This window comes from Anomaloglossus baeobatrachus, chromosome 6 (assembly GCF_048569485.1).
Source record: "Anomaloglossus baeobatrachus isolate aAnoBae1 chromosome 6, aAnoBae1.hap1, whole genome shotgun sequence".
NCBI classification, from domain to species: domain Eukaryota; kingdom Metazoa; phylum Chordata; class Amphibia; order Anura; family Aromobatidae; genus Anomaloglossus; species Anomaloglossus baeobatrachus.
The window spans coordinates 74,030,828-74,058,120 of record NC_134358.1 but is presented as its reverse complement, the minus strand read 5'-3'; the positions used below and the strand labels follow the sequence as shown (position 1 = coordinate 74,058,120).

The 27,293-nt window shown below is 49.7% G+C and overlaps 1 protein-coding gene across 1 annotated transcript in view; it reads right to left on the bottom strand.

Moving 5' to 3' along the window:
* Positions 1-24,826, bottom strand: part of YWHAZ (tyrosine 3-monooxygenase/tryptophan 5-monooxygenase activation protein zeta) — a 48,757-nt gene extending 23,931 nt beyond the window's left edge. The window contains exons 1-2 of the mRNA XM_075353035.1: positions 24,668-24,826; positions 9,530-9,835 (exon numbers count right to left, since the gene is read on the bottom strand). Coding sequence (XP_075209150.1) covers positions 9,530-9,823 — 294 coding nt within the window. The 5' untranslated portion in view covers positions 9,824-9,835; positions 24,668-24,826. The remainder of the gene's footprint in view (positions 1-9,529; positions 9,836-24,667) is intronic.
* Between the last annotated feature and the right edge of the window lie 2,467 nt (positions 24,827-27,293).

The following is a 27,293-nucleotide window of genomic DNA, read 5'->3' as shown; positions in this document are numbered from 1 at the left end:
TTCTGCCTTCAGAGTGCACACCGCCTGAAGAGCATCGGTTCGCTCGGGGGGCGGAGATGTTCTGAAGAACCGAGTCGGAGGACGAGAGCTGAACTCTATCCTGTAACCGTGAGACAAAATGTCTCTCACCCAACGGTCTTTTACCTGTGGCAGCCAGGCGTCGCAAAAGCGGGAAAGCCTGCCACCGACCGAGGATGCGGTGTGAGGAGGCCGAAAGTCATGAGGAGGCCGCTTTGGGAGCGGTTCCTCCGGCAGTCTTTTTAGGACGTGACTTAGACCGCCATGAATCGGAGTTCCTCTGATCCTTCTGAGGCCTTTTGGACGAGGAGAATTGAGACCTGCCCGCGGACCGAAAGGACCGAAACCTCGATTGTACCTTCCGTGGTTGAGTTCTGTTTGGTTTGGACTGGGGTAAGGATGAGTCCTTTCCCTTGGATTGTTTAATGATTTCGTCCAATCGTTCACCAAACAGGCGGTCGCCAGAAAATGGCAAACCGGTTAAGAACTTTTTGGAAGCGGAGTCTGCCTTCCATTCACGTAACCACATGGCCCTGCGGACTGCCACCGAATTGGCGGATGCTACCGCCGTACGGCTCGCAGAGTCCAGGACAGCATTAATGGCGTAGGACGCAAACGCCGACGCCTGAGAGGTTAAGGACACCACTTGCGGAGCAGATGTACGTGTGACTGCATTAATCTGCGTATGACAAGCTGAGATAGCTTGGAGCGCCCATACGGCTGCGAATGCTGGAGCAAAAGACGCGCCGATAGCTTCATAGATGGATTTCAACCAAAGTTCCATCTGTCTGTCAGTGGCATCTTTGAGTGAAGCTCCATCTTCCACTGCAACTATGGATCTAGCCGCCAGTCTGGAGACAGGAGGATCCACCTTAGGACACTGAGCCCAGCCCTTGACAACGTCAGGGGGGAAGGGATAACGTGTATCCTTAAGGCGCTTGGAAAAACGCTTATCTGGACAAGCTCGGTGTTTCTGGACTGCGTCTCTGAAGTCAGAGTGATCCAGAAACGTACTCAATGGACGCTTGGGAGACCTGAAACGGAATTTCTCCTGCTGAGAAGCTGACTCCTCAATTGTAGGAGCTGGTGGAGAAATATCCAACACCTGATTGATGGTTGCTATAAGGTCATTCACTATGGCGTCACCATCAGGTGTATCCAGGTTGAGCGCGGTCTCAGGGTCAGAATCCTGATCTGCTACCTCCGCCTCATCATCCAGAGAGTCCTCTTGCTGAGACCCTGAACAATGTGATGAAGTCGAGGGAATTTCCCAGCGAGCCCGCTTACGCGGCCTGGGACTGCGGTCCGTGTCAGAGACCTCACCCTGGGACCCATGGTTCACCCTCGGAGCACTTTGCAGCTCCAAATGAGGGGGGCCTGGGGTCAATGATTGAACAGTGCCCGGGGCTTGAGTTACCGGTCTGGACTGTAAGGCTTCTAGTATCCTAGCAGACCATTTATCCATAGTCTCAGACAGTTTGTCAGCAAATACTGCAAACTCCGTCCCTGTCACCTGGACAGTGTTAGCAGGTGGTTCTGCCTGGGCCACCAGTCGCAGAGGCTCCGGCTGAGTAAGTGCCACAGGGGCCGAGCATTGCACACAATGAGGGTCAGTGGAACCTGCCGGTAGTATAGCCGCACATGAGGTACAGGTTGCAAAGTAAGCCTGTGCTTTGGCACCCTTGCTATTTGCGGACGACATGCTGTTTGAGTACAATCCAGGAGGGTATATAGCCAAAATTCAACAGTGCGATCTTACAGTGTAAATGTATAGCATATAAGCATATATATATATATATATATATATATATATATATATATATATATATATATATATATATATATATATATATATATATATATATATATATATATATATATATATATATATATATATATATACACACACTCCGGCACTCAGTGGGGCCAGCACCTCAGGTGCTGCTTACCGACCGCTCACAGCGGTTGTGTGATCACCAGCATCCCTGTCTGGGCCTCCCAGAGCTTTCTCTCCTCTCCAGCGTCAGAAGAGCTGACAGGAATGGCTGCCGGCGTTCTGTGGGGAGGAGGGGGCCGAGGGCGTGCCCCAGAAAGTGCGGGAAGCTGGAGCCCCACTGAGCTGAATGAGGGGGGAGGAGGATACAGAGTATGCTCCAGCCCTCAGCGCTGACGTTCTGTGGAGCGTCCCGCCCTTCCCCTGACTGACAGGCCTGGGGGCGGGAATAAGCGCTAGTAGGCCGCAAAAGCCGGGGACTAAAGTTATAAGCGCGGCCCGCATATAAGCGCGGCCGGCGCGGTAGTCCCCGGCGCACTAACACACCCAGCAGTGCGCAGTGTCCAGCGCTCCATGCGCGGTCCCCACGGGGACACAGTACCTCACAGCGCGGCCTGCGCGGTAGTCCCCGGCGCACTAACACACCCAGCAGTGCTGCAGTGTATATGGCACCAGCGCTCCATGCGCAGTCCCCACGGGGACACAGAGTACCTCTCAGTAGCAGGGCCTTGTCCCTGACGATACTCGGCTCCTGTCCAGCAGATTCCCCAGGGGCTGCGGAGGGAGCACGGCCTCAGTGCCTGGAGACCGCTTAGGATCCCACTTCACCCAGAGCCCTTAAGGGATGGGGAAGGAAAACAGCATGTGGCTCCTGCCTGTGTACCCGCACTGGGTACCTCAACCATAACAGCACCACCGACCAGAGTGGGGTGAGAAGGGAGCATGCTGGGGGCCCTGTTATGGGCCCTCTTTTCTTCCATCCGACCTAGTCAGCAGCTGCTGCTGACTAAGATGTGGAGCAATGCGTGGATGTCAGCCTCCTTCGCACAAAGCATAAAAACTGAGGAGCCCGTGATGCACGGGGGGGTGTATAGGCAGAAGGGGAGGGGCTTTACACTTTTAGTGTAATACTTTGTGTGGCCTCCGGAGGCAGAAGCTATACACCCCAATTGTCTGGGTCTCCCAATGGAGCGACAAAGAAAAAACGTTACATGCTGTGTTCCTCCCGCCCGGCAAATATAATGTATAATATGTATATTTTATGCATACGCACCATATTTTAAATTTTATAAGACTCACCTCAAATTTAGAGATTTAAAAAAAAAAAAAAAAAAATGGGATCTGTCATACTCCGGTGGGGTTTTACCGGAGGGAGAGGGGTGGGGATTAAAAAAGGCAGAGGCGCTGCTGGCAATCCTGCAGGTGCTGCGGTGGGGACTGCGCTGGCTGCGGGCGCAGTGGAGCAGGTGTCACAGATGCTCTGTCGGCGGTGCGGGCTTCAAATCAAATCAATGGCGTCCAGAGTCTGCGTGTGCGCAGACCGAGCTCTTGGCTCAATTACAAGCCGAGATCTCATGTGCGCATGCTCCACCTACGGGTACCATTTTCCGTAAGTCCGCCGCCGGGAGATCAATGGGCCGGAGGAGGCGTGTGCGCAGATGAGATCTTGAGCCAAGAGCTCCATCTGTGAACACGCCGACTCCAGGCACTCTTATTTGAAGCCTCATTGCAGCCAGCCCTGTACCGCCGACAGAGCATCTCACCCCCGCAACACCGGCCTGCTCCATACCGCCCCCACCCCAGCCAGCACAGCCCTGCCGACAGAGCATCTCACCCCCGCAACACCGGCCTGCTCCATACCGCCCCCACCCCAGCCAGCACAGCCCCACCGACAGAGCATCTCACCCGCCACACCGGCCTGCTCCATACAGCCTCCACAGCCCCACCGACAGAGCATCTCACCCCCGCAACACAGCCCCAATTCTCCACCTACTGGTAAGCTACATTCGCACTATAAGGAGCACACCTCATTTTCCTCCCAAATTTTTGGGAGAAATATGAGTCTTATAATCAGACATTCGGTACATACAGAACTACATCGATATATCTATCTAACATGATGCAAGTAGGAATGTTACACGAGGTTCCCCTAATGATCCTGTACTAACGATGACATCAATGTGAACGGTTTCTATTACTTTTAGTTCTTTTCATCTTCCCAGAGAATCCTGCTGAATTCTACACTGACTCTACATGGCCCCGGTCACATTAGGAATCCATAACAGGAGGCACATACTGTATCTGATTATACTGTATAGAGATGCACAGAAGGTAATATAAAAAAAAACTAAACATTGTGCCATTCTTCATAGCAAACCCTGAAGGCCCCATACATTACAGAAGCGTGGGGCTACATGGGCCGTAATAAGCTACGTGTGCAGGACACCTTAGGACATATTCAGCTAATCTGCCTGCTGTTATGGGAGCAGCGGCAGGAAATCCGGTGCAGCTACAACCCTGCTGCAGACTAATGCTAGAGAATGCAGCCCCACAATGCCCCCCGTACACCTGCCGCAGTATTGCTACCGTCATACATGTGCAGGGCGCAGGTGTAGAGCAATGGCAGATAACAGAGCGATCATGGGGTTGGGAATTTTCCGGATTTCCTGTTGGTAATCTGACCGAAGAGCCCGACCCTCCTCCTCCTCCTCACTCCGGGCTGAAGAGGGAACACGCTGCACAGTAGAATGTAGAAGTGGGCAGATTATGTGAGCGAACAGCTGACACTGGAAATCCTAGAGGCCGAGCCTCCGGCCGGACACTGCTCCTGCGCTGCTAGGAGGGATTGGTCAGGAAGCGATGATTTTTTTAGGAGTTGTCCGTATTGTGGTAACGGGAATACTAGAACGTCAGCCGGCACACCCAGTGACAGCCGAGCAGGGCCGCAGCTGCCAGGAAGGACTTTGTACTCGCTGAGGAGTCGAGAGCGGCAAACCTGCAATTTCAGGACAGCCCAAAGCCTTTTATTACATGGTGCACAGCCATGAGGAGCTGAACACGGGAAGAAGAGACTCTGCACGCTCAGGGCTTTCTTATCTGGCTCCAAACAAGGGGAATAATCCGTCTAATACGTATGGGGGCATCCCAGCTTTTCTCCAGGGGAAGAGGTTGCAGGGCCATCTTGGATTTTAGCATGCCTGAACCCTGAACCCACCCAAGATAAGCTTGATATCGACAGACACACAGACACACAGAATACACGTTGAGTGAAGGGTGGAAAGGCGTGCAGAGGATGAGCTGACAGCTAGGGAAGGGCTATGACTACATTTAAGAGTTATTACTAATATTCAATAAAGTCTCCACTTGTCCTATCTACTGGGACCTGTACGGATTTGCGGATGAAGCGCTGAAATTCCCGGTTGATATGAAGGGCTGGCTGTGTGCCTCCGGTCCGGCATTTCACGTCCCTGTGCTCCACCACTTCTCCTGTCCTTTCAATAGACGATCATTAACTGTTGGGAATAACACTTTAAAAAGGGAACCTGTCACCAGTGTTTTCACTATTAAACTAAAGAATCCCCTTCTGCAGCTCCTGGGCTGCTTTCTATGAAGGTGCTCCTTGGCCCTGACTCCCCCTTCCAGACCCCAAAAATAACTTTAGAAAACCTGGCCGTTACGTATGCTAATTACCTTGGTTGGCCAGATGGGCGGGCTCATTTTCTGCTCCTTTCCCCCTCCTGCCGCTGATCGCTGTCCTTCTGTCTTGATTGACCAGATGACGCCCTCCGTAGTCATCCTCCTCGTCGCATTTTCAAATCTCGCGCCTGCACATTTAGCTCACCGGCGCGAGCGAGGGCAGCTGTTTTCTGCTCAGTCCGCGATATGGGAGAGCGAACTGAGCCTGCGCGAGCTGACAACTGCACAGGCGCAAAATTTGAAAATGCGACGAGGAGGATGATGGAGGGCGTCATCACATCAATCAAGACACGATTGTGCGATCAGCGGCAGGAGAGGGATAACGGAGCAGAAAATGAGCCCGCCCATCTGGCCAACCAAGGTAATTGGCATACCTAACGGTCAAGTTTTATAAAGTTATTTTTAGGGTCTGGAAGGGGGGAGTCAGGGCCAAGGTGCACCTTCATAGAAAGCAGCCCAGGAGCTGCAGAAGGGGATTCTTTAGTTTAATAGTGAAAAATCTGGTGACAGGTTCCCTTTAAAAGGGTAAATATTTGTTGGCCTATATTTGTTGTATATGGTTGCTCAGTGGTTAGCACTGCAGACTTGCAGCGTTGGTGTCCTGGGTTCAAATCCCACCAAAGACAACATCTGCAAGGAGTCTGTATGTTCTCCCAGTGTTTGCGAGGGATTCCTCCATGTTCTCCAGTTTCCTCGCACATACTGATAGGGAAAATTAGATTGTGAGCCCCAATGGGGACAGTGTTTCTGATGTATGTAAAGTGCTGTGGGATTAATAGCGCTATATAAAAAGTGAAAAATATAATAAAATTTAATATATATATATATATATATATATATATATATATATATATATATATATATATATATATATATATATATATATATATATATATATATATATATATATATATATATAAATTTAATATATATTTTTATTTGTTAGGTGGGCAGATCTCAGAATTAGATGGCTATGCCAAGAAAAATGGCGACTTTACCCATTGATTGGGCTTCAGGACCTGTCGTCACCGAATCGGTGCTCACCCATTCTAAAATCTGACAATATATGCCATTTGTCCGATGAACCAACACCTCAGGGGGCAACATAAGCTAAACGCTCAAAGGCTGGCAGCTATACAAAGCATTGTCATTTCTTGGAGAGTACGGTGCAGAATTTCATCAGTACAACCAAGTCCATCTATATAATGTTCTGAAAAGGATGCATGAAAATTGAAGAAAATGGTTTTTCTAATTTTAGTATCAAGTTTTTGGTTATAAATCTACTCTTTCAGTGTTACTTGAAGGTATCCAGGGGTCAGATTGGGCGTCTTTAGGAAACATCATGGTGAATATTAATACACGTCCCTCCGTTGAGAATAACGGGTGGATAGGATCCCACTCCTTAATACATATATGAAATAAATTTGACACTCCTACGAAGAAGAAACTTTATTAGTAGTTGCAATCTAAAAATTGTGGCGTAACATTTTGGCTTATAATTCAGACTTCCATCAGACGGACTGCCAGGATTTAGAGACAGGAACAGTAGTGCAGCGCCATAGATGAGGGGTAATACCCCTGGTTGTGTGCGCACTGCTGGCGATTAGTCTGATGAAGGCCCGAGTTATAGGCGGAAACATTACACCACAATTTTTGGATTGCAACTAATAAATCAAGTTTCTTATTCTTAACAGATATATTTCAATTAAGTAACAACATGCCTGGGGGTGGAGTTGCCGAACATTCAGAAAATATCACATATGGATGATATTTGAGTATAACACTCTGTGGTGGTCGCACAGCACCTGCAGCCCATTTACCAGTCAGCATGCAGTAATACCCCTCCATGCCTGGGGTCGGAGAACTGCCCAAGGGTCTCCCAATAGGTAAAAATGCCCATCAGGCTTATCTTATCAAGTATTGGCTTATATATTGGTCATAATGGAGTTAATCATAGACGTCCCTGGGCTGCGGAGCAAAGTCTGGGTAGTCGTGTATGTAGATCTGGCCGAGCATCTTTCCCACAAGATGAACCAGGAAACATGAGACAGGAAACACTTCCCGTCAGTCTTCAGCTGGGGAAATGTGCACAACATCTGTGTGGCCTCATCCAAGGAGGATCGCTTACAAAAAGTGGCCAGCAAACTGGTTTACTGAGCATGCTCAGACTACACCTCGTGTACGATCATGAGGAACATCCCCATCTGTCAATACGCAAAAATGCAGAGATCACTACAAGATCTAGACTACAATACTGACCAGGAACAGAGCACATCAAGATCTAGACTACAATACTGACCAGGAACAGAGCACATCAAGATCTAGACTACAATACTGACCAGGAACAGAGCACATCAAGATCTAGACTACAATACTGACCAGGAACAGAGCACATCAAGATCTAGACTACAATACTGACCAGGAACAGAGCACATCAAGATCTAGACTACAATACTGACCAGGAACAGAGCACATCAAGATCTAGACTACAATACTGACCAGGAACAGAGCACATCAAGATCTAGACTACAATACTGACCAGGAACAGAGCACATCAAGATCTAGAGCATTCATTGCTGATTATTTACACCCTTGAAAGCCCTCAATCATTATCTAAGGATCCAGCCTGGTAAATGTCAATATATCGAGTGGAAGGGCATGCCATACTCAGGCTACTTTCAGGAACATTGCCCACTTCAGATGCATAGATCGCCTTTCTTGCACACTTAGTGAATGTCCTCAAAATAAAATCACAAACGGACAACACAGTTAGGCTATGTGCCCACGGGAGCTCACACCCACGGATATATCCGCAGGTACGACCGCAGATTTCCCGCAGCTGATCCCCGGAATCCGCAGCTATGCATTGCTGTGGGATTCCAGTGAAATATATGCGGTAAACCTGCGGACATTCGTGCGACTTAGGCCCATTTCACACATCCGGCATGTCGCCAAATTGGCGGATCCGGCACACTCCAGTACAGTGCAATACTGTACAATGGCATCGCAGCAAGCTCCGGTCATTTGCCGTCATGTGAACAGAGCTTGCCGCGATGCCATTGTACAGTATTGCACTGTACTGGAGTGTGCCGGATCCAGCAAAATGCCGAATGTGTGAAATGGGCCTTACCTGAGGAAGTCCCGGCCTCTAGCCCCATAGTGGAGGGCTGGGATTTCCGCAGGTCAAATTGACATGCAGTTACGTGTGGCTGCAGGACATCCGCAGCCGCACATACCGCAGCATGGACACAGCACTCCCCATGTCCCATAGGATAACATGGGGAGTCTCTGTACTTAGAAAACCTGCGGATTTATCTGGATTTTCTAGATAAATCCGCAGGTTTTAGCGTGGCAAAATCTGCGGGTACATGGTCTCGTGGGCTCATAGCCCAACAAAAAAAGAATGATCACATTTCAGGAGGTTTCAGTGTCATGTGGAGTTTCTCCTACACTTTTGTGTAGCTGTAGCCCCCCCCTGCCCCCCAAAAAAACCCCCCACACTTGCTTAAAGTCACAGTACACAGCCTCAAATTGCATAGCAATGCAGTGTCAATGGCGGCATACAGGATGGGTGTGTAGGATCTTTACAGGAGTTGTCCGGTCATGATATATTACTGATTGACGAGTTGTTAGAAGCTCAGCTGTAGGTACATGCATAGAACAGAGCTCCAATCAATGTGTAGCAGCCGCTCCCGGGGGCTGCAGAACAGCCCCTATTCTAGAGAACAGATCAGTTACTGCACTCAGCAGCTACACATTGAATGGAACAGCACAGTCCTCAATATGAGAACTGGAGAACCCCCTTAATGAGGACAACTTATCCAAAAAAATAAATAAATATATTATATTATTATTTATATATATGACATCAGCCTCCCTGCTAATGAGACAACCATGGGTCCCCAAAATAAAGTGATGTCACCCTGTGAAGCTCCATCAAGATATCTAATCTACTGGGATGAGGACCCCACCTAAACTGTTTGGCTTTTCTATAGAGCGATGACAGCCCCCCGTGTAAGAGGAGGTAGAGGGGTCTCTTACCAGGACATCTTGGCAGATATCTCGCAGTTCCGACTCGATCTTCTCCCGGTATTCTCGAGCCATCTGCTGCTTCTTCTCGCTGCCTTCTGTCTTCTGCTCAATACTGGAGATGACCCTCCAGGATGACCGACGCGCACCCACGACATTTTTGTAGGCGACTGACAGAAGATTCCTCTCCTCGTTGGACAGTTCCCCTCCTTCTTCCGTCACTCGCTTCATGCAGGCGGCCATGTCATCGTACCTCTCTGCCTGCTCAGACAATTTGGCCTTCTGTACCAGCTCGCATTTATCCATGGCTAAAGGGTTCTGCGGAAAAAAAAAAAATTTCAATATCAAATTTTGGACAAATTCTAAAGTCCACTTTTTCATTAATTTCATTGAGAATACAAATCCTAAAATGTGGATACATGTACATCCATCACATTGTCAGGCCTAGAAAAATGCAGCAAGACCTGTACGCACGCTCCTGTCAGCAAAGCCTCTTGCTCCATTTTGGGGTAACAGTTTTACACCTCTACGGCCCCCAATCTGCCCGCTCTGCTGTAATGCAATGGAAGAAGCATTGGTCATACCAAGCTATACAACAAAAAGCAGTATATTAGCACAGAGGGACACTTGGTGCACTGGCACCGGACCACCAGGGCTAATACAGACATCATTTACAGAGACTGACACCAAGCGACAACTCAGTATGTGTATACAAGTAAATTGTAGCAGGCTATACATATATACCTGTCTGCCATCTCTCCCAATCCTCCCCTATATAGTTAAGGATGATTGACCTCACGTGTCTCTCAACGCTGGCAGGAAACTAGCCAGGTCTTTCACCGGGAAGGAACAACCACGGGAAGCGCAGTCTCCAGTCAGGGAAACCACCTATGCCAAACATGGTATCCATCCACAGACAGCTGTTTCGGGGTACTTGCCCCTCATCAGTGTGGAGTAGGAAACTGGCTAGTGGGAGCAATGCCGAGTAGAGGACTACATAGGTAAAGATGGTTGACCTTGAGGAGATCAACATCCAACACCGCAGAGACACCATCATGTGTTTCTCAAAGCACTGCTCCCACTAGCCAGTTTCCTACTCCACACTGATGAGGGGCAAGTACCCCGAAACAGCTGTTTGGGGATGGATACCATGTTTTGGTATAGGTGGTCTCCTTGACTGGAGACTGCTCTTCCCGTGGTTGTTCCTTCCCGGTGAAAGACCTGGCTAGTTTCCTGCCAGTGTTGAGAAACATGTGATGGTGTCTCCGCGGCATTCTTGTTTTGCAAATCCTCCCCTATAGACATGCAAGCAGATTTATAATAATTGGGACATACATTTCTATGAACAGTCAAGCATTGACCCGCGAGACTGGCCACAGAGCCGCTGCTAGCTTACCACCAATAGAATATAGGTCGGGCAATCGAAATAATGATCTCACCCCCCCCACCCCTCAAATCTGCCACAGGTAGGAGTCAGCAGTCCTCCATACAAACTAGACTGTTGGCTTTACCCATTGTAATCAATGGATGATCAGCAGCACAGGCTGTCAAAGTGTCAGCCACACACTCACTGTAGTGAGCGGTGACTGTAACCACTCCTTGTGCCGCCCCAATGAAAAAGGAAGCCAGTGGCTGCAGGGAGAATACAGCTTCATTTTCTCCCATTAGCTGCATACATGGGGTCAAAAGGCTATTTATCTACCACTTTTTCAGCAAGCATTAAGGCTATGTGCGCACTGGGAAATGAAATTTCCGTGTGTACATTCCGCAGGCTCTCAAAGATCTTATCACCTGCGGAAAAAATCCGCACCCAAATCCGCATGCGGATTGTCGCGTTTTGTAGCGGATTTGGTGCGGAATTGGTGCGGATTTGGTGCGGTTTTTCCGCAAGCTGTTCCCTGCGTGATTTTTACATTAGATAAGGGAAAACCCGCAGCTACCTGCGGAAAAGAAGTGACATGCACTTGTTTTTGCTGCGGGATTTCCGCAGCAAAACATGCAGCTGTCAAATTCTGCCTAGTGCGCACAGGATTTTTTTTCTCCATAGGATTTGCTGGTGATTCACTGCAGAGATGTTATGAACATTTTCTGCAGCGAAACATGCAGCAAATCTGCGGAAAATCTGCGGCAAAATCTGGTAAGTGCGCACATAGCCTAAATGTTTCGTGCTTCTCACATAAACCGGTTTCCTTTGAAGGTTAAAAGGTTCATGACCCCACACCAGTCAGTAAAGGAGAGGAGACAAGTAAATGTAAAAACTGACCCCCAAAGATACAAGCAACAGGATTTCATCAGAACCAGTGGCCATTGGCAGTGCAGCATCGGAGGTCATTGATGGCTATGTGAGAAATCGTAAATGACGCACAGCAATGGGGAAAGTCCAGCAATATGATCACCAAATTACACAGACCATTAACTGACACCAAGCAGTAATGACATGTGGCAGCCAGTCACAGTGGTGAAATGCCATTAACACCCTCATAACCACTATACAGCACCATTACTCTATAAAACCACAGGGACAAGTCCTTGTACTGTCTACAGCGATCACAATGCAAAGAAAAGAAGTCTATTAAAAGTTCACGTAGAGGACATCATGCTACTTAAAAGGCAAGCGGTCCCGTGATTCATGATGGCCGAACCATGAGCAGCAGGAATCATAGGAAGGCTGCACCACTACAGCGGGTTATGGTTTTCTTTTTTTCCCCTTCAAATTACTAGAGGAGACAGATCTCAACATGCCCACACATGGGAGAGAGCCATCAACTAGAGCAGGGTGGAGGCGATCCAGCCGGGTGTAGTCTCAGCCCAAGTCCCCAGTTGGACAGCTAAACCTGCAGCCAGGCTTAGGCCACGTGTCCACGGGGATCGTACCTGCGGAATTTTCTGCACGTATGTCCGCAGGTTCATGCAGCAAGTCCCCGGAATCCGCAGCAATCCATTACTGCGGTATATCTGCGGAATTCCTGCCCTGTATCTCCATAGTGGAGGAGCGGGACTTCAGCAGATATTGAATAATTGACATGCAGTTACGTGCGGCTGCGGGAAATCCGCAGCATTTTCTGCAACCACAAATACCGCAGCATTGATACAGCACTCCCCAAATCCCATAGGATAACATGGGGAGTGTCTGTACTTTGGTAAACCCACGTATTTATCTGCAAAATCTAGAAAATCCATGGGTTTTCCGCGGCTACTTTCTCCCGTGGGCACATGGCCAGGACTGGTCCAAGTGCAAAACGTGTCAATTATGCCTAAAAGCAACATTTTAATGTACCTGAAACCTTTTACACTGTACAATACACTGCTGAAGTTTTACATCCAAACAGCTGGATAACTTTGCTTGCCTTGTCTGATTCACGCTGCCTGTGGGTTGGAGAGTGAATCGAGTTCCATTTAAAGGGAACCTGTCAGGTCCAATATGTACCCAGTAGCACGAGCAGTTCTGGGTGCTTATTGCTAATCCCTGTCTAACTGTCCCAGCATCCAGTAGCATAGATAAAGAGGTCTTTAGAAAAAGTACTTCTAAAAGATCCTTTATGATATGCTAATGAGTGCAGGGACTGGTCGCAAGGGCGTTACTTCCCCCAACTAGTTCACCCTTTTAGCATGTTAGCATGCCCAGAGTGACTTGCTACTCGATGCCCAGCGTCATCAGCGGTGATGTGCGTACCTGTGTCCGTTGTCACCGCTTCAGAACACCAGGTTTAGGGTCAGTGCGCAGTATCAGAAGTCCCGGCACTTCCGGTCATGCGCTCTAGACCTCTCTAAAGCCGGGACACGTACATCCGGCATAGTGCACATGACTGGAAGTGTTGGACTTCTGATCAAGCGCACTGACCCTAAACCCGGCGTCTGAGAGGCGCTGACAACAGACACAGGTACGTGCGTCACCGCTGATGAGGACACTGGGCAATGAGTAGCATGTTAGCTCACCCCTGTGGGCGTGCTGCCATGCTAAGAGGGTGGAATGAGCGCAGGAACTAATGCCCTCGTAACTAGTCGCTGGCCTCATTAGCATATCATAAAGGATGTTTAGAAATACATTTTCTAAAGATCCCTTTATCTATGTTACAAAATACAGGGACAGTTAGGAAAGGATTAGCAATACACACCCAGAACCGCTAGTGGTTCTGGGTACATATTGCACCTGTCAGGTTCCCCTTTAATAATGCATTACCAACTCCAAAGCTGCATTATTGTGAAGATTTGCCTTTTGCAGAGTTTTGGGGGTTTTTTTAATAGTCAATTTAAGGTAGATGAGACTTGTGGCAGCAAATCCCCTTGTAGCCCTAGCCAGAATTTAAACTCTGAGGCCCCAAGTTTAAGCTGTGCCTTGTACACCAATGGAAGGTGGTCTTCCTGGCCAATGCAATAAGACTCACCTTGAAAGCGGAAGGGCATTAAGGTTGTGTTCACACAAACATTTTATATGGTTCACGTATGGACCACGATGCCCGGATCAACCATGACCTCCTGAATGAGCCTACAATCATAAGAGGCCGTTCGCTTGGGTCAGGAGACAAGGGATTGGTTTGGGCAGTCTGTATATAGACAATTGTGTAAATATGGCGTTAAAGGTGACCTGTCACTAGATTGAGGTTGACCAAGCCCACATCTGGTGTGTTCACGAGGAGAGAACGGATTGGTGCCATGGGGCCAGGTCTTTCCTTACAGTCCTCATCCGGCTTTCAAAAGTAGGTTCTCTTTGAAACTGCAACATATTTCACTGTGGAAGGTTGCCATCGCATGGCCTCCTCGAATTCATGCTGCCTGTAGTTTGGGCAGGATGAATCTAGGTTCCTATAAAATAGAGTTGAAATCAGATCAGGACCATCGGCGTCCACTAGAGAACAGTGTCTCCACTGGCTGTGGAGCCTGGTAGGAGATGACATCTTCTGACATGAAGATCTGAAGTTCTTAAAATGCTTGGTCCAGAAAAATGTTGGCAAGTACAATGTCCGGGGCGTCACACGTGCCCCCTCCGGGAGGATCGGACATTTCTTTCCAGATATTCTTAGACTTTAATGATTTAGACTTAAGACATAACTAGAAGGCAATGCTATCTGCTCGCGAGTGTCTGATTTCACTGCTGTGTAGGCCTCCTGGAAGGGAACAAACGTTCTGTACTGTGCACCTTGTACCCACGGGGACTGCACACAATGCCGACACCATCCGTGCCCTGCCCCAAACTGCTGCCAGAGACGCACATAATACGGTGCAGAGTCTGGATGGAGGCCTACAAGGATCAGACACATTGGATTTCATCCTGCCCAATCATCCAGTTCTAGTATGTTTCCTTGCTTCAACTCCGGAGCATTTCGTTATTCCTCAAAAATACATTGATCAGTTGTCACTGCGGGCATATGTCACCCACAGGCTATAATGGCATCCATTAAATGTATACATGACCTACACATCAGGTTGGGTCACACTGCAGAAAAACAAGAAAATCAGGACGAATTTCATCGGGAAAAATGGGCTGATTTATTTTTCTTCTTGTTCGATCCATTTCTTTTTACAGTAGCCGTTATTAACAGGTTCCTGGGTGACAATTGCAATGTATCCATAATAATAGGATTCTATACTGTGACATTGATTTTTCTCTCCAGTTTCTATATTATGCACTTTAAAGGGAACTTGTCACCAGGTTTTTCCCCTATAAGCTGCGGCCACCACCAGTAAGACCTTATATACTACATTCTAGAATACTGTATAGAAGAGCCCAGGCCGCTCTGTATAATGTTAAAACACCTCTATTATACTCACCCAGGGGGCGGTCCGGTCCCATGGCTGTTGCTGCTCTTTGTCCTGCGCCGCCTTCATCTTATGAGATCGCAGTCCTCCTACTCAGCCCCGTGTGGGCGACGCATCCTGCGTCGGTCACAAAGAGGCCGCCATTGTGCAGGTGCACTCTGATCTGCCCTCCCGAGTGCTGTAATGCACAAGGAAAGATCATCTGCCCGCGCATGCACACTACAGTACTTTCATCTGACCTCGGCTGGGCAGATCAAAGTGTGCATGCGCAGGAGTGCACTGGCGGCCTCTGTGCGAACGACGCAGGATGCGTCGCGCACACGGGGCAGGGGAGGCGGACAGCGATCTCATAAGATGGAGGAGGCGCAGGACCGAGAGCAGCGACAGCTATCGCACCGCACCCTGGGTGAGTAATTATGAAGGTGTTTTTTAATGTTCTACACAGCGGCCTGGGCTCTTATATACAGTATGTTAGCATGCTGTATACAAGAGCCCACTGGTGGTGGCCGCAGCTTATAGGGGACAAGTTTGTCAGCAGATCAGTGTGGGTCTAGGTTGTGAGACCAACAACAATTTTAACGCAAGGCTAAAAGCTGTGCAGTTTTGGAGGCTCCTGCCCGAGTATACAGAGTACGGGTGGAATAGGAAGCCTATGACTCCGTGTGGGCTCCTGACTCCCGAGCTACATCAGTGTCGATCTCGGGACCCCAGACCCCCAACAATCTGCAGGCAATTAAGAGGCCTAATAAAATAGATATAAATAAAATGAAAATATTATAAAGAATTTGTGGCATGTTTGGAAGTCATCAAGGTGGAGAACGCACACCTCTGCTTCATTAATGTATGCCATTAGCAGACTAAATGGAGCAGCGCTGTGCACGCTCAACCGGCGCTCCGCTTAGGATCACAGAGGTGCCCAGCTGTTTGGTGCCCAGTGATCAGTAATAGATTGGGGATACGTTTCCAAACTTGGGGGGGGGGGGGGAACACTGAAGGCTCATTTACACAGGTAGATAATTGGCAAACCAGCCTTCATAAGGACACTCATTCTCAATAATCGGCCTGTGTAATCATGTTGGTGAAAGAGCAAAACACTCACTTGATGGCTGACTGGATAGATCATTAAAGGGAATCTGTCACTCTTGAGTTATTAATATAGGCATACAGGCGGCATAAAGGTGAAATTAGCCATACCTGTATGCCTTCAGGATGAGGGGTTGTTTTGCAAAAATCGTCTGTTATATCTTCCAGGCTATGGGGCGTCTACTGTCCGGAAAATAAGCCGGCCTCCGGTCTTCATTATACAGGATTCCTCCTTCTCTTTAGTGTTCCTTTGAAGGCAGGTGCGCGGCTGGAAATATCGCGCATGCGCATTCTGCCTGCTGTCCACCCCTGCACTGTTCAGCCATTCTGTGCGCACAGGTTGCAAATATGCCATTTGCAAGTGCCGGGAAGTGATTACTTCTTCACAGTGCAGGAAGGGACGACGGGCAGAATCTGCAGGCGATTTCCAGCCACGTACCCAACGTCACAGGGACGCTGAAGAGAAGGGAAGTAGGAATCCTGTATGATGAAGACTGGAGGCCGGCCTATCCTCCGGGCAGCACACGCCCCATAGCCTGGAAGATAGACGATATAAAAAGAATTTTTCCAAAACGACCCCTCATCAATGAGGCATACGAGTATGGCTAATTTCACCTTTATGCCACCTACATGCCCATATAAATAGCTAAAAAAAAAAAACTGAAAAGGGCGACATTTCATTTAAATACTTGTTGTCAGCAGCACGTCACACAGGATGATTGAACTGACCTCGGTCCAGTCCGCATACAGTAGGCATCGGCCCGTGTGAACAGGCCAGGTATGAGAGCCAATCTAACGTTATATAGCCAGTGGGGGATCTTTTCTGGAGAGAAATCTGAGCACCTGAATGGGTTTCTCCTACTGAAGGATAAGTGTGCCAGAAAGGACACAAGGCACTCTCACCCAAGTACTTCCATCTAATGGTCAGAGGGGCATCGCTGGAGCGCAGCATGGGCTGATCAGGCTTCATGTTTGTTGGTTTCAACAGCATTTGAAATAAGTTGTCAACTACTAGACAATCCCGGCCTAATCGCTCCAGGGGCCCATGTAAAGCGCACACTGTGGTTATTCGCCCCTCACACCTTCCGACTTGTAGGCCTGAAGCGCCATCATTGTAGTAGCGGGCAGCACGTGATGTCGCACCAGGTCTACTAATCAGAAAACGGGCCGTGGATCTCAGCGGGCAGGAGGTGCAGCACAGGGCTCACATCCCACAGACAGGGGCTACTGACCAGGGTCCTGCAAACCGATCGCTCATCTCGAGTGTACACTGCTACTATGGCTCCTTCTTATAATTTATTCTATGGCTGTTTCTTAAATCCAGTTTCTATGGAAATTACATAAACCTGACCCAACCAGGATCGAGGGGGTAAGTGGCCTGAAAATACTTAAAGGGGTATTCCAATCTCCAAGATCCTATCCCAATATGTAGTAGGTGTAATATTTGCAAATCCCTCCCATTAGAAATGTAGTAGTTTTCCTGATTCACTATGTCACTTACTTCATGTGCAGGGAATTGCAGGACCTTAGGTTTCCATGTATGACCACTAGCAACTAACGGACTATATGTGTGGTCGTATCCATGGATACCTAAGGTCCTGCAATGCCCTGAACATGAGGTAAGTGCCATAGTGAATCAGAAGAACTATACTACATTTCTAATTGGTGGTATTTGCTAATATTAATACTACATATTAGGATAGGCTCTTGGAGATGGGAACACCCTTTTAAGTAAGAAGTAAACATCACTGAAAAATAGACCATTAAAAGGGAACCTGTCAGCAGATTTGGGGCCTATAAGCTGCGGCCACCAGCAGTGGGCTCATATATACAGCATGTTAGAATACTGTATATAAGAGCCCAGGCCGCTGTGTAGAACATAAACACTATATAATACTCACCTGTCGCGCTGCGGTGGAGTTGGGCCATATGGGCGTCTCAGTTCTCCGGCGCCTCCTTTCTGCCATCTTCGCCCTCCTTCTGAAGCCTGCGTGCATGACGCATCCTACGTCATACACACTCGCCGGTCTCGCGCAGGCGCACTACAATACTTTGATCTGCCCTGCTCAGGGCAGAACAAAGTGCGCCTACACAGTACCTCAATACCGACGAGTGTGTATGATGTAGTACGCGTCTTGCACACAGGCTTCAGAAGGAGGACCAAGATGGTTGAAAGAGGAGGCGCTGGCACTGGAGAATGGCACCAACCATCAGACTGTTGTGCACTGGAGCGACCTTTTAGGCGAGTATTATAAAGTGTTTATGTTCTACACAGCGGCCTGGGCTCTTATATACAGCATGTTAGAATGCTGTATATAAGAGCCCGGTGGTGGTGGCCGCAGCTTATAGGCCGAAAAACTGGTGACAGGTTCCCTTTAAAGAGATTTGCCACTACTTTTACATTGATGGCGCATCCTTAGGCTAGGTCATTGTCTGATTTCCGGGATTCAACAGCCGCGCATCAGCTGTTCTTGGAGGCGGTGGCTGGAAAGGCTCAGTTCCAGAGCTGCTCAGATTGTGCAGTACCTGGCCACGTCCACTTACACCTTCCATTCAAATCAACAAGAGGTGGATGTGAAGTACCCAACCATTATCAGAAGACGGGGCAGCTCCGGAACTGAGCATTTCCAACTGCCTGACGCCACCGCAACTAAGAGCAGCTGATCGGCCGGGAGCCGGGTATCAGACGCAGGCCGATCAGACGATGACCTATCCTGAGGTCCTAACTTCTCCCAAAATACATCCATCACTTATCCATATCATAAGGCATAGATGTAAGATTAATGGGGGAGCAAATCCCTGGCCGTGGAGCACTGGGAACCGTAACCCACAGTCCTATGCAAGGAGTTTATCTCCATTTTGACAGCCCCATACAAGTTGGTGGAGTTATGTTGAGCATGTATAGTGCTGCACAAGGGGCTTTGGGACCCCCGTTCTGTGAATTGGTGGTGGTGCTAGTGGCTGGATACCAAAATCATAGTATTTTTCAATATATTTAGTGGGATAATCCCTTAAAAATTGCACAACAGATGGACAGAAGAAAGCTACTATTGACTTTCATAAAAGTGAATATATCACCTACATTGTGCTTTAATGATTTATACCAGATTCTGATATTTTACTAATTGTAGAATTTTATATTGTATTTTGTGTACACTTTTATGGGGGTGCGTCCTGTGCTGCTGCTAACATCGCAGATTTGCTTCACAGCATAAAAACACAGGTGGTCGTCCCTGGCTTATGTTGTACTCATGCTCTGTGCAGGGAGGAGGAGGAGGTGAGCTGTGACCATTCGCGCTTGTAATGGCAGATTTGGGGTTTTCTATATATAGGTGTTACCAGTCACTGTAATTCTGCCTGAGATTATAAAAATAACTTCGGAGAAGTGATATTTACAGAACAGGAAGTGTCAGCTTATGAGGAAAACTGAAAGATTTCAGCGTTTTGTTTTTTTTCTTCATATAAAGATATGAAAGGAGGGGGAAGACAATGCATTAATCATTACAAGACATTGATTTAAATAGGCCATTCTCTGATTACACACTAGTCAAAAGGGAATTTGTCACCAGGTTTTCATTACCCCCCTTCTGAGAGCAGCATAAGTAGAGACCCTGATCACAGTGATGTGTCACTTACTGAGCTGCTTTGTGAACTTTCTGTAAAATCACTGTTTTTATTCTCTGCTGCTGATCTAGCAGTTATTTGAATGTAGATCTTTATAACCCTGGCCACCGGCAGCTTTCTGCCTATGCGCAGTGTACACAAAGCTGCCAATCAATGGTGAGGGTGGGGTAATACAGGGTTCATGAATATGCTGGACTACCTGGCAGAAGGTTTACTACTCCTCAAATGATAAAATAAACTTTTATCAGCAGGCGATTATCAATACTAAAGCAAACAGTAAGGCTGCTTTCACACATCCGGTTTTTGCTCTGCGGCACAATACGGCGCTCTGCAGAAAAACCGCAACCGTTTTTTTTTGCTGCCGGTTGCTTTTTTTTGCGTAGACTTACATTAGTGCCGTATTGTGCCGCATGGGCTTGCATTCGGTCCGGTTTTTGCCGCATGTGGCAGATTTAGCCGGTGCCGCGGCCGGATGGAACGTTGCCTGCAACGTTTTTTGCTCCGGCAAAAAAAACGCATCGCGCCGCATCCGGCCGCTGCGGCGCATTTTTCAATGCATGCCTAGGGGCGCCGGATGCGGCAAAAACCGCATCCGGTTTCTTCCACTGCGCATGCTCAGTAGCATGCCACAACCGGAAAAAAAACGGACGGGCCGCATGTAAAAAACGTATACAAAGGATGCGGTGTTTTCGCCGCATCCGTTGCATAGGTTTCACAGCCGGATTGAGCCGCAGTGCTCAAACCGGATGTGTGAAAGTAGCCTAAGGCTAGTTTCACACATTCGGCTTTTCACCGAATTCGGCGCACGCCAGTACAGTGTATACAGTACAATGGCAGCACGACAAGCGCCGGTCACATGCTGTCATGTGACCAGAGCATGTGACCCGGAAGTTGCGGCGCTAACATTGTAGTGTATACACTGTACTGGAGTGCGCCGAATCCAGCAAACCGGCCTAAGTGACACATCACTGGAATCAGGGTCTCAGTCTATGTTATGCAGTCAGAAACTGGTGATAAATTCACATGTTCAAATTGTTTTTCCGGAGGGAATGTAGAACCCCTGTGTGTTACGTGTGATGCGGATTTTGTGCAGATTTCCAGTGTGACAGGTGAACAGATATGCCACAGGTGTTAATATCCGCCCCAAAAGGTGAATTTATACGCCGCAAAATGTAGATGAGGTTTTGTTGTTAGACCAGATCCCCTGTTACACTGCTTGTACTATATTCTGCAGGCAAACGTGTGCCACAAAATGTACCCCAAACACGTTAAGGAATACTGAGCGATTATTGCTGGCTGCCATGCCTCAAGAGCTTGCATTCGACATTAAAACGGGGCAGGAGATGGCATAGCATGGCGCACACCTCCACTATAGTTACGGGGGAGGGATGAATACAACATCACGGCTCAGTGTAACCCATTGCATGTACATCCGTGCAGGGGGGGGGGGGATAGCAATGTCTTGTATAAGATCCACCCGCCTCCATATCACCACACTGAAGCGCGGCAGTCACTGCAGGCAATGGAAGGGTTAAGCCCGAGCGTGGTTAGTGCTAGTCACACACCACAACCTACATGTCATTATCACCCCTGCTGCACGTACATTTTCCCAGGCTGTGCCCACTCCCCCCTTCCTACATGATTAATTGCATTGCTTGGAACAAATGCATCCAGAATACAAACCCATGGACGGCTTCTAATACTTCACCACCTTAGATCATTCCTTTTAGTGACGGACACGGAGCCTCTGTGTATCCTCAAATCCCTTCCTTTATCCAGGGAAAGGGGTATATGTACCAAGTATAACCCGCTGGGCAGGGGTTATAGGCTAGGCAATCCACCGAGGGGTCCACCCGTGCACATTACCAGAGTGCGGGCGTCATCAGAGCCAGCAGCCGCAAGGTGATATACAAGTACAAACAGGAACAGAATGGAGGAGAGGGAAAGAAGAGAAAGCCATTCACCACACCCAACCAGGCCAAGAAGACAGTCCTTAGTAAGATCGTGCTGATCACTATAAGGGGCCAAAAACAGGGATGGGGAGATACGGGGGTCTCACTAGAGCCTGCTGCAACTGCGGTGACATAACTGGAAGCAGCAAGGTGTCTCCCGGCCACAGGGGTGGGAAAAGAAGAATGCAGGTCTGATAGGGATCAGTAGGGCCCCACCCGGATCAGCCTGTGCTACCTGTTTGTAAGGTAATGTCTGGCTACACATTAGGGAGCACAGAGCGGCAGACATCACCCAGCTTTTATAGAAGGGAGGTGTCCCCCAGTAATTGTAGATGCTAGACAATCATCTGCATGAAGATTACGCTCCACCTGCCATTGCATCATGGTGGATTCAGATCACCCCATGTGCTGCAGACACCAGGAGGACACATGCAGGCTATGCATTATATAGTCCTGATCTGTACATTTAACCGGACACTATTGTCCATCTGGAAATACTTTAACATCCTCTCAAAGGAAACAGCCAGGCATGGCGGACCTGGTCTTCCGGGAAGCCTCCGTTCTGACCCACGCTGGATCACACTAGGTAGCCGTCACAATCCAGACCCCCCTGTCCTTGTCCGGGATCTTCAGAAACCTGCAAGGAATTACCCAGATGAACACCTCCCATCCACCCGAGGATCTGGAATGTGTGGGGGAGGTGCGATCCAGCAATGCACAGGTCTGGAGAAGTCTATTCTTCCAACCCGGTCACTGGTCATGGTCCACATTTAGCAAATTCCAACAATCACACAACCCCCTGTCATAAAATAGCCTGGTGAGCATGCAGCAGAGCGCGTCCGACCAATATGAGAAGCTGCACCAAATATAGGTCTATGATACGTGTACCGAGGTCACCGTGACCTCAATCCCTGCAGAAGATCAGGGCCGGTGGATTTTTTTCACCCCCATTTTTTTTTATATCCAATATGCACCATCCAAGAAAACGGATGCAATCAACGCAGCCGAGATCAACGCCACTCGACCTAGTCGTCTCTGCCAGAACAGGATTCCTTTGTGAGAAGGGGGAGGGGAGGGATGTGCATCAACCTTTCCTGGGAATATGGCCACTGTCACCTTGTCTGTTCGCCACTGACCCAGCAGAGAGGATGATCGCACAGGAGACACCTCCCTTCCTCCCCCAGAGACAGGAGCGAAGGAGGAGGCAGCAGAGGGGCGGCCTCACCTGTGCTGCAATGTCTGCAACAAAAAAAACTGCATCGATGCAACATCGGGGGGGGGGGGGCTGCATGCAACAGTGAGGACACCGGAGATGCAGGGACCCCTGATGGATGAAGGGACCCTAAAGCGATCTAGGGAACCCCAATGGATGTAGGAATGCATAAATGTAGAGACCCCACACCGATGGAAAGACCCACAATGGAAGGGATCCCGCACCGATCCCTGATCCATCACTGATGGATGTAGGGGCCCCGCACCGATCAAGGGACCCCTGATGGATGTAGGGGACCAGCACCAATCCAAGAGCTCCTGATGAATGTAGGGGTCCTTGATGGATGTAGGGGCCCCACACCGATCCAGGAGCCCCTGATGGATGTAGGGGCCCCGCACCGATCCAGGAGACCCTGATGGATGTAGGGGCCCCGCACCGATCCAGGAGACCCTGATGGATGTAGGAGCCACACACCACTCCTGCAGCCCCTGATGGATGTAGGGGCCCTCGATGGATGCAGGGGCCACACACCACTCCTGCAGCCCCTGATGGATGCAGGGGCCACACACCACTCCTGCAGCCCCTGATGGATGCAGGGGCCACACACCACTCCTGCAGCCCCTGATGAATGTAGGGGCCCTCGATGGATGCAGGGGCCACACACCACTCCTGCAGCCCCTGATGGATGCAGGGGCCACACACCACTCCTGCAGCCCCTGATGAATGTAGGGGCCCTCGATGGATGTAGGGGCCACACACCACTCCTGCAGCCCCTGATGGATGTAGGGGCCACGCACCGATCCAGGAACCCCTGATGGATCCAGGGGCCCTTGATGAATATAGGGGCCACGCACCAATCCAGGAGCCCCTGATGAACGTAGGGGCTCCACATCAATCCAGAGACCCCTGATGGATCCAGGGACCCCACATAGCATTACACGTGATGGAAATGAATGGGAATGAAGCACCTATCAAGCCCTTAAAAAGCCCTAATGAGAATTCCTGACCCTATGGGGTCACATTGTGTCTAGTTGATTATTACAGGCTGATGATTTTTTTTCTCTTATTTCCCATATTTGTATTTTGCAAATATCAGAAGGATCGGTAACATCTCCATAGACCTGGGCGATCACTGGGGTCGATCGGTCTCTGCGTCTGTGGCCGGGAGATGAGATCAGCCTCCATATAAGGGGGTGTTGAGGGAAGGAGGGGATGGAGAGAGGGAGGGTCCTGTGCCAGACAGCAGAAGAAAAAAAAATAAAAACGTAGGGACAATGGCCCTGGGGAACTACAAGTCCCAGCAGTGGCTGAGCGCAGAGCTGGAGATGCAGTGCCTCCATAGGGAGAAGCCTGGAGCCCGATGTGCTGCACAATGAGGGCGGATGGAGGAGCAGCCCGGCGCCCCCTCCCTGCTCTGTGAACAATGCTTCCTCTCCGCCATTACCAGGGCCTCCCCCCGCCCTGTCAGGCTCTTCCCTCCCCCGCCGGTGGTGCTGGAGCCGCAGCCCCGCCGCTCGTTACCTGTGTCAGACAGCGGAGCACGGAGAGCTGCTGCGGAGGGCGGGCGGTCGTCGGTCCCCGGGCTGGGCGGATGCGCGTCGCTCAGGCTACTGCCGCTGGGAGAGTCCGGTCTCTTCCGAGCGCTCAAAGCTCTAACCGATCCACGGGGTTTCCTCCAATCGCTGAGCAGGGGCCGGGGAGTGACGTCAAGCGCTGCTATGGCAACCGCTGACTGGGTGGCATAATCACCTCCTGCTCCCTCCTTCCCTTCAGGCCTCGGGGGCGCGCAGCGGCGGAGGGTGGGGTGCTCGTGCCCGCGGCCTGGCTGCACAGTCACTGGGCCGGCCCGGCGGGGAAACTGGTGGCCATTGTCCATTCTCAGTAGCCAGAGAATGAGACAAGCCACATAGTGATTACAGCAGTGCCATAATTGGCTCCACTAAGGGGAAGCCTGAATTCTAGTATTTCTGTACACCTGCAAATTAATAATCGGTGTGTTTCTGAAGGAAGGTGGTTAATAACTAGTGATGAGCGGGCACTACCATGCTCGGGTGCTGAGTACTCGTAACTAGTGATGAGCGGGCACTACCATGCTCTGGTGCTCAGTACTCGTAACTAGTGATGAGCGGGCACTACCATGCTCGGGTGCTCAGTACTGGTAACTAGTGATGAGCGGGCACTACCATGCTCTGGTGCTCAGTACTGGTAACTAGTGATGAGCGGGCACTACCATGCTCTGGTGCTGAGTACTCGTAACTAGTGATGAGCGGGCACTACCATGCTCTGGTGCTCAGTACTCGTAACTAGTGATGAGCGGGCACTACCATGCTCTGGTGCTCAGTACTCGTAACTAGTGATGAGCGGGCACTACCATGCTCTGGTGCTGAGTACTCGTAACTAGTGATGAGCGGGCACTACCATGCTCTGGTGCTCAGTACTGGTAACTAGTGATGAGCGGGCACTACCATGCTCTGGTGCTCAGTACTGGTAACTAGTGATGAGCGGGCACTACCATGCTCTGGTGCTGAGTACTCGTAACTAGTGATGAGCGGGCACTACCATGCTCTGGTGCTCAGTACTGGTAACTAGTGATGAGAGGGCACTACCATGCTCGGGTGCTCTGTACTGGTAACTAGTGATGAGCGGGCACTACCATGCTCTGGTGCTGAGTACTCGTAACTAGTGATGAGCGGGCACTACCATGCTCTGGTGCTCAGTACTGGTAACTAGTGATGAGCGGGCACTACCATGCTCTGGTGCTCAGTACTGGTAACTAGTGATGAGAGGGCACTACCATGCTCGGGTGCTCTGTACTGGTAACTAGTGATGAGCGAGCACTACCATGCTCGGGTGCTCAGTACTGGTAACTAGTGATGAGCGGGCACTACCATGCTCGGGTGCTCAGTACTCGTAACTAGTGATGAGCGGGCACTACCATACTCGGGTGCTCAGTACTGGTAACTAGTGATGAGCAGGCACTACCATGATCTGGTGCTCAGTACTCGTAACTAGTGATGAGCGGGCACTACCATGCTCGGGTGCTCTGTACTGGTAACTAGTGATGAGCGGGCACTACCATGCTCGGGTGCTCAGTACTCGTAACTAGTGATGAGCGGGCACTACCATGCTCGGGTGCTGAGTACTCGTAACTAGTGATGAGCGGGCACTACCATGCTCTGGTGCTGAGTACTCGTAACTAGTGATGAGCGGGCACTACCATGCTCTGGTGCTCAGTACTCGTAACTAGTGATGAGCGGGCACTACCATGCTCTGGTGCTCAGTACTCGTAACTAGTGATGAGCGGGCACTACCATGCTCTGGTGCTGAGTACTCGTAACTAGTGATGAGCGGGCACTACCATGCTCTGGTGCTCAGTACTGGTAACTAGTGATGAGCGGGCACTACCATGCTCTGGTGCTCAGTACTGGTAACTAGTGATGAGCGGGCACTACCATGCTCTGGTGCTGAGTACTCGTAACTAGTGATGAGCGGGCACTACCATGCTCTGGTGCTCAGTACTGGTAACTAGTGATGAGAGGGCACTACCATGCTCGGGTGCTCTGTACTGGTAACTAGTGATGAGCGAGCACTACCATGCTCGGGTGCTCAGTACTGGTAACTAGTGATGAGCGGGCACTACCATGCTCGGGTGCTCAGTACTCGTAACTAGTGATGAGCGGGCACTACCATACTCGGGTGCTCAGTACTGGTAACTAGTGATGAGCAGGCACTACCATGCTCTGGTGCTCAGTACTCGTAACTAGTGATGAGCGGGCACTACCATGCTCGGGTGCTCTGTACTGGTAACTAGTGATGAGCGGGCACTACCATGCTCGGGTGCTCAGTACTCGTAACTAGTGATGAGCGGGCACTACCATGCTCGGGTGCTCAGTACTGGTAACTAGTGATGAGCGGGCACTACCATGCTCGGGTGCTCAGTACTCGTAACTAGTGATGAGCGGGCACTACCATGCTCGGGTGCTCAGTACTGGTAACTAGTGATGAGCGGGCACTACCATGCTCGGGTGCTCTGTACTGGTAACTAGTGATGAGCGGGCACTACCATGCTCGGGTGCTCAGTACTCGTAACTAGTGATGAGCGGGCACTACCATGCTCGGGTGCTCAGTACTGGTAACTAGTGATGAG